Here is an 8,837-nt window from a genome sequence, read left to right on the forward strand (position 1 = left end):
TTGTTTCTTTGTTGTTTAACGCCGCTCAGCTTTATGACGGCGGTCTGTAAATAATCGAGTTTGGACCACACAATCCAGTAATTGACATCATGGGCATAGATCCACGCAATTGAGGCACGATAACATGCATCAACCAAGTCAGCGAGCCTGACCACCCGATCCAGTTTGTCGCCTCGTAAGACAAGCATAGTCGCCTCTTACAGCAAGCATGGGTTGCTGAAGACCTGCACATGTGCTACCCCGGATCTTCACGGGTCAGAATAGTTTAAGCAACCGTGCGAAATGCCAACGATTTCATTTTCGTAAATTTTCAGAACAAATAATCTTTCAGCAGTTTTCTTCAGAATATTTAATTCAGAATATTAAATGTCAGATTAGTGTGAGCCACCGTCCGACATTTGATGTTCCGAATAAAAATGTCTCACATGTTCTATCAGAATGAAAACGATGTCTCTTTTAATAATGAAGCGCGGCCTGGAACAAACAAAACTCCCAATACCTCCCAAAGCCCCGTCACAATAGTTTCTTCAAAACTATGTTAAATTATGAGATTACAGTCATCTTAGCATAACGGTATCGGATGACAAGGCTCGCTGACTTGGTTGACATCCTAACCCAACCAAACAACCAAAGACGTCGATCATTGCTCACCATACCGACCACTTGATCGTCTGGTCCAGACTACATACTTTACAGGTCGCGAAAATATTGCTGGAATATATATGGTTGTTTTCGACTTTAAACACCTAAAAACAAACAAACAAACAAACACATTCTTTGAAGTGTCTATGACCTGCGTCATAGTTTTTTACACACGCACAACACTTACACGTTATCACTGGCTTTAAAGACAGTTAACTCCTTCTCTCGCTTATTTCTTAACGAAAACGTTGATTCAAACATCCAAGATTATAATGATAATACTTATATTAAAATGAAGGTTTATAACTGTTCTTTTGTTTATTCACAGGAGTATCCAGCCATGAGATGTCTTACTGACAACTTTGACTGCGACAACTGAACAAACATGGATTTACTGGGAGAAAAGGCCCATCACTATGGGAAAGAACCGCAACCAGTCATAGCATTGATTGTGAACCTGACGTCATCGGATGTTGGGTATCACGTGGCTGTCGACAATCGATCCTGTTTGACAAATGAAACCTCGGACTACGAGGGGTTTTATCGTCGTGCACAGTACGTCACAGGCTTGATTATATATCCGATATTGTGCATCATTGGCATCACTGGAAATGTCCTTGCTCTGATTGTGTTAAGCCATAGAGATATGGCAACGTCAACCAATGTGTATTTGTCAGCTTTGGCGGTTTCCGACACAATCAAACTCTTCAATGACCTTTTGTACTTTATAATGGTCGTACTATTTCTGAACGATGCAGAACTCTCGGAGAAGATGAAAATCACTCTGTATCCATTTGCCCATTACATATTTAACATGGCTGTGTGTATCACAGCCTGGTTAACTGTCTCCGTTGCCATGGAGCGCTACATCTCCGTGTGTCACCCTTCCCGTGCGAAACAGCTATGCACCATTTCCCGCGCTCGGTTGGTGTGCGCTATAGTGTTCATCATGATGATCCTTCTGTCTCTCCCATCACTGTTCAGATATAAGGTAGAGACTTTTCATGACATCAAGAACAATATTACATGCAGTGAGTTTATCCCGACGGACCTTGGTAAGAATGAAGCCTTCATGGTACCCTATACATGGATCCAAAACGCTCTGAGAGCTATTATCCCCCTTTTCGTTCTGATTTACCTAAACGCCCGTATTATCAACGAGTTGCGTAAAGAACGAGTAAAGGGTAAGCGTCTCTCCTCCAGGAACCGCATCACTCTGATGCTCATCATAATAATCCTCGTCTTCGTCATCTGCATCACACCCGACGCCGTCATGTCGACGTTCTTTGGCAAAGGCTACGTCGAGGAGGGGAACCTGGTCAAGGGCATCCGCGAAATTACAGACTCCCTGCTTGCTGTCAACTCCGCGTTTAATTTTCTTTTGTACTGTGCCCTAAGCATTGTTTTCCGCAACACCTTCTTGAGGATATTCTGCGCATGCCGACCCGAACTTGTTCCAAAAGACACACGCCGAAGCATGCGAAACGGAAGTACCCATGTGATAAGGAACAATTCAAAAGACGAAGATAAGACACAGACGAATGCACAGGAGACATATGTGTGACGCAATGTGTGCATTGACATTCATACCATAACGGCCTTTTGTTCAGTTTGCGTTGCTAGCTGCGTTGTTTTGTTTTCATAACTTGTGCCACTTGTATCAATAAATATTAAACGTGCCCGCTGAAGCCTTGTAACTTGAGAGAGAGACACACCTAGATGAACGACCTTGATACTTATTCTTTGTATGTTAATGAGTCCATCAAGCTTCTTATACCTAAGATGACTATGCTCATTTGGTGAATTGAATAAAACAAATCCATGTATAGAAATAAATCTGTTATAGTTCATAGAAAAACAACAACCATTTTCTATCATATGTACATGTATGATATCAGGTCTGTACATGGTTTGCAGGAAGCATAACATGTTTTAAGAATTGTGTAACCAATTTACATTTTGTTCGTTCTAGGAATGTTTTATATTTCGATGCACGCGCCTTTTTAACAATATGTGCACATGCACGGAATTTGTTAAATATTTCGGTCACTGCGGCTTTAATTCGATCTCACTACATGGATAAGCACTCCAGCAATGAGTGGTAAGTTTGAATAAGAGATTAATTGTCAGCCTTTGCTGATTCCACATTTTAAAACAATGTCACCTTCTTGAATAGAATAAATATCCTACAACCTATGCTTTTCGTAAGAGCCACTGAATTGGTCGGTGATCAAGCTCGGCGATTTTGTTGATTGCGTTTCGCCGTAACTCGACACCTTATGACGTTGCTCATAACATTAATCACTGGCTTGTCTAGTCCAAATTTGATTATAAACTGAGTAGCAAAAGAAACTATAGACCCCAGTTGATTTTCAATTGAAAATATCATATGTTTGCGATATCATATCCAAAAAAATGAACTGGCGTGTTTTGACGTTTCAACAGCAATCGAAGAGTACTAAAAAATATGATTTGATTTAAAACTTTAAAAAAAGGAATTGGCATAATACAGAACTGCTGGGGGGTTTCTTAGACATTAAGTCAATAAATTTCCTTTTTTAGGCACATATATTTACATTACAAACATGGTGGGGGTCAAGTGGTTGCCAATTTATTTCTTGCCCAGCCTTCATTGAACTAATTTAGTTTTACACACAATTACTAGGCCACAGATTACTTTTTACAAACTGTTGCAGGAATGAGTGATGTTTAGATAGGCGTGATCAAATTCAACAACAGTTCTTTCAATTTTCAATTACTTTAAAAACACGGTGTACTTTTTTAGCCACTCAGTTCAAATAGCTGGACGATTGCAGAAGGCGAGATTAGAAAATATAGAGACAAAACAAGAATTGCCCTAACCGTTTGACGTACATCCATACGATAATGACAGAGTAGACACAGTGAGGTAATCGTGAATAGAAACAAACCCAGCACAACCAGAGAACGTATTTGTAATATACACATTAGCATCTTCGTGGATCGTGTCCTGTTATGGATTTATAGTACCATATCAAACGATTTTACTCATAATCGCGGAGACGAAGGGAGTTATGAACATGCGAACACAGCTGCTGCAACTTTCACGTTTATAACGTTCATGTAGTAACGCCTGTAATGTAATATGTCAACGTTCTGAGTGCATTACTACATCTAGGGTCACGGGTGGCCCAGTCGTCTAAGGAGCCGCGATTCGCTGTGCAGAGTTGCGTCCCTTGGGCACGCCAGAAACCTATGATTGTGGTTTCGAATCCCGGTTCGCCCCGATTCTGTTTCTAGGTTTGTCAGCACCATACTCGTTCTCGTGGGTTTCACCGAGGTGGTAAACGTCTGAGATCTGCATCACTTCGGGCTTTCCTCCCACATTAAGCTGACACGCCGCGATATAACTTAGTCTAGAATATTGTTAAAAGTGGCGTTAAAACCCAAATCACGCACGCACGCATAACTACATCTTTATATAGTATAGAGTAACGAATGCTGTAGAACTGATAACAACTGAGTCATCAAACAGACGAATAATCAATATTTCCTCATGGAAATAAATGATGATACCAGGTGATCGCGAAAAGGCGAACCTGTCCTATGCTACCGGAGAAGCCCGAAACAAAGGCAAGTCAGTTTTCACCTGAAATACCCGGAAACGTCACTGGCATGGTGCAAGTCAAAATAGGGATTGCATGACATATAATTTTCGTCGCTGAATCTCCAGCACATATTCACCATAAACGGTTTGAAAGCTTTATTAAGGCCTTGACCAAAGTTGTTGTTTTTTATCAAGAGTGGAATGACGCTTTTTGAAATTATATCTTAAAAGTTTTGAAATCTAGGCAATAAGGGCTTGCTACGGGATTATTGCTCGACACAAAGGTAAGTTCGTGAGTTGAGTTTTTTGAACGCCGATTTGAACAGTATTCTAGTCATATCACGGCGTCTTAGCGTAATGTGGGAGGAACGCCCAACGTTATGCAGGTCTTAGACATGTTTGGTGAAACCTACGAGTACGGGTATGGTTCTGACAAACCTTGAAACATAATCGGGGGAGCCAGGATTCGAACCCACGATCAAAGTTTTCTGTCGTTCCCAAGGAACGCAACTCTGCACAGCGAACTGAGGAGACTTAGACGACTGGACCACCCGTGCCTCCTCAACTGATGGAAGTCAACGTGGCATGTGAGTATATACGATACTGCCATGTTAACGATGAAACACGTATCCAATGGGACTAAACTTAGTGAGTGGGGTAGCCTAGTAGTTAAAGCGATCGCTCGTCATGCCGAAGACGCGGGTTCGTTTCCCTACATGGGCATAATGTTTGTGAAGCCCATTTCTGGTGTCCCCCGCCGTGATATTGCTGGAATATTACTAATAGCGGCGTAAAACCATACTCACTCACTTTTCGCGGATGGTTAATTGCAGTTACTGTGATTGTTATGATTTGTCAATGCTGACTATATAGTAACATTTGAAACTTCAATGGTTTAGGGCTGTTTGTCAAAAATGAAAGCAAATAATATCATCCAAAGTTTACAGAGAAAACAATATGACAATGCACTGGCAAAATAGCATGCACTTTAATGGCTTGTATCAGCCTGACATGTGTAATATGTCATAAATATTCTATTGTTTGGCTCAAATGCCTTATATAGCTCACTCCATCTGTTATGCAATACAAACATTACATATCAATGGCTGCCACAAACCTTCCGATCACTTTACATTGATTTAGTGCCATTCCACTCGCTCGAGCAGCCATATACAGTGGCACCTCGTAAATGTGGAAATGTATCTATCTATCTAGTCAGTTATAATAATACATTAAGCCTTTAGTTTGTTAATCCATACAACGTCACACTTGGGAACGGTACTGTCGATCTGATGTATGCTATATAATGCCAGAGATTGTAAAATGGGTGAATATATGCAATATTACAGCATCTTGATGTCGAAAGACCAAGGTGAGTGAGTGGGTGAGTGAGTGAGTGCTGTACCTTATTAAAAAAACAATACAAAAAGCAAAACGTATACAAGTGTTTTTTGAAAGATCAGACTAAAATAAAAACACGATACATTATTGTGAAATTTGTAAATCAATATTTCGAAAATGACAAAAACATTCAAACGTACATCTAATGAAAAAGGATGATCTCCTCAAACTATGCCCAAGTTTTAAGTAATAAATCCGAAAATATGAATGAGCTTTATGTTTTCATGATAACCAATCAATATTCATTTGTCTATGAACACTACGGATTGCAATTATTGTGCGGGAAACAACAGCAGGGTTGCGATACAGGATGTAACTGAAACTTCTTGTAACCAGTAATCTTATACTTCCGAGCTCGGAACAAATACCATGAGCCATTTTTAAACAAGGAACCAAGGCCGCGTTAAAAGTTCGTTTATATAAGTATTGCTTACTTCAAGGACTAGCAGTCGTGTACAAGACAAGAGTTAAGATAAATAATCGATCGTGTTATTGTAACTCTGGCATGAAAGTCAAGCAGTGGATGTTACAGAGTTTTGCCCGTCCATTGTCCTCAACCTCCAACCGATGATTGATAGTTTCGACAACAAAGCTTTAAGATTTACAATCGATATTGTGGGATTTTTTCCTGCGACTTCCAAAGTATTTGCTTTTCCGCGCGAATTATCGTTTTTGCTATCCATAGGTGCGTAAACCAATTCAAATAAAAACGCTTCTGGGTAATTGTCAATAAACCGAGAGGACGAAAAACATCACTGTCAGGAAATTGTTTTATTGATGAGATAAGGAAACAGGAAATTCTGTAAAAATGCGTAATTACAGAAAATATCAGAACTTTGAAGATGCAACTGGAATATATATACCTAGACCTATTAATCCCCATTAGAGACAGGTGAGGTGTGGTGAAATGGGGTTTAACGTAGCGTCTAAGATTATTGCACTTATAAAGCGACATACATGCACGTGTGTGCGGCTGCTTGTACTAGTCCGGACTGATGCCGATTTATCGTGCGAGATACCATGCCGCAGTTTAACATGAATACCCCACTCAGACACAGACTACTGACTCCACGCTGACTAGTCCCGGTTTTAGCCACTTTATGCCGAGCGCCAGACAGGGTAACAACAAGTACCATTTTTTAACGTCTTTTGGTATGACGCGGCCGGGGATCGAACCCCGGACCTTCCGCTCTCCGGGCGGACGCTCTACCACTAGACCACAGGGCGGTCTCTAGTTATAACATACTCAAAAACACACAACCCCGGACCTTCCACTCTCCGGGCGGACGCCCTACCACTAGACCACGGAGGCGGTCATTAGAGACAGGTACATTGGTAACCGAGTCTGCATAAAGTGAGATGTTTGAACAAGAATGTCTGCCTCAGCACAGCGGCGTACAGTGAATGCTTAGAGGGGATGGTGAATAGTGGATATTAAGCTTTTAAGGGTGAGATATGTATGATGGATAGTGGATGGTGAAAAATGGATGTTGGAAGATGAGTTCGAGATAGTCAGTACTCTTTGATTGGCAGTGGACGGTGAGTACTTGTTGGTGAGGACTTGTTGGTGAGTACTTGGTGGTGCGTACTGGACGGTGAGTACTGGATGGTGAGTACTGGATCGGGAGTACTGGATGGTGAGTCCTGGATGGTGAGTAATGGATGGGGAGTAATTGATGGTGAGTAATGGATGGTGAGTAATGGATGATTGTCAGTGCGTGATGGGAGGTGGATGAATATTGAATGGATCGTTTTAGATCGTTGGTTGGTTGGTTTGTTGTTTAACGCAACACTCACCAATATTCCAGCTATATGTAAGTAATCAAGTCTGGACCAGACAATCCAGAGATTAATTTCATGAGCCTCGATCCACGGAATTGGGAACGAGGACATACATCACCCGAGTCACCGAGCCTGACCACCCGATCCCGTAAGTCGCCTCTAATGACAAGCATAGTCGCCTTTTACGGCAAGGATGGGTTGCCGAAGACCTGTTCTACCCCGGATCCTCACGGGACATATGATAAAGGTAAATGGTGATTACTGGATGATAGAAATTAGATAGTGAGTAATGCGGAAATGCGAAATAACATCGCATCTGCGCATAGCATCTTCGTGTTTTGCTCGTCATCGCATCTTGTGGAGATACGAAATGGGAGAAATTATCCACCTTAGATTGGGGACGGATCCCGCGATACATTCCACACTTATCTATCAATAATAATCATCGTAAGTGAGTAGTGTAATATATATAATTAAATCCTTTCGTGTGTTCGGGCGAGGCCTGGTGCAAAATGGTTATGAAAGGATTTCCAAGAAACCTGATACCGAAACCTGTCCTTGCAACAAATACCTATTACTTTATTAAACCAGAGTCAGTACGACTAACAAAGTAACAAGTGTCACCTTTCGCAGGATAAGTAAGCAATTAGTTAGAAAAAAACAACTAGCCGCTGTCTCTTAAGGGGACACAAAAAGCAGGAACCTATTGTAACTACCTGGATGTATCTAACAAGTTCCCCAATCGATCCTGCTTGAAGGCTACGGTAATGCAAGTGGCAACACAATGGAACGGAACAAACAAAGCCAGCTTGCCTCCAGGAATACGTGTCGTGCAGAGATCAAACAAGCGAGTCAAAGGGAAGAAAGAAGTCCACCGATCCCGTCTCTGATCAAATCGCTTTGTATGGATCTGGGCGTGTAATGCATAAAGATCGTAAGCACGGAATACGTATGATCGGAACAACCATGATCACTTGATGGATATACATCGAAGTAGTTTGTTATATTCTATGCAAAAGGCTAATTCGGATTGGTTGAAAAAAACCCCGGTGCAATCGCCTCTGTTTCATATTTAAATCAATGCATAAAGATTCAAAGACAAAACCTATCCACAGGTGTGTATGAAAGGGATGACTTTAACTTTCTAATACCGGTAGTCAACTTTCCCTTTAAGTCGAGCGATATTATAGCAGTTCCAGCCTTCGGTAGTACATTTGAGGTACAATCTATAAATATTTCAAGAGCGTCATGCGACTATTGCTCCGAGGTTGTTTGAATAGGGCTACAACATTTGTGGACTTAGAAAAGCTCTCAAAGGTGTTAGGTAGATATGTGGAGGTCACATTTGACCCATCAGTGACGAAATTGATTTCCGATTCGATTCCCTATTTTGATGAGTGAATGAGTGAGTTCGGTGTAACGAAAC

At 41.3% G+C, this 8,837-nt stretch overlaps 1 protein-coding gene across 5 annotated transcripts in view; it reads left to right on the plus strand.

The window, feature by feature from the left end:
* The window catches only part of LOC139465311 (sex peptide receptor-related protein 2-like), a 197,466-nt gene extending 195,048 nt beyond the window's left edge, over nucleotides 1–2,418 (plus strand). For all 5 annotated transcript variants that reach the window (XM_071247000.1, XM_071247001.1, XM_071246999.1 and 2 more), the window contains one exon: nucleotides 971–2,418. In XM_071247000.1, coding sequence (XP_071103101.1) covers nucleotides 1,028–2,206 — 1,179 coding nt within the window. In that variant the 5' untranslated portion in view covers nucleotides 971–1,027 and the 3' untranslated portion in view covers nucleotides 2,207–2,418. The remainder of the gene's footprint in view (nucleotides 1–970) is intronic.
* The last annotated feature ends 6,419 nt before the right edge of the window (nucleotides 2,419–8,837 follow it).

Source organism: Haliotis cracherodii, unplaced genomic scaffold, assembly GCF_022045235.1.
Source record: "Haliotis cracherodii isolate W230 unplaced genomic scaffold, xgHalCrac1.p SCAF_18, whole genome shotgun sequence".
NCBI classification, from domain to species: Eukaryota; Metazoa; Mollusca; class Gastropoda; order Lepetellida; family Haliotidae; genus Haliotis; species Haliotis cracherodii.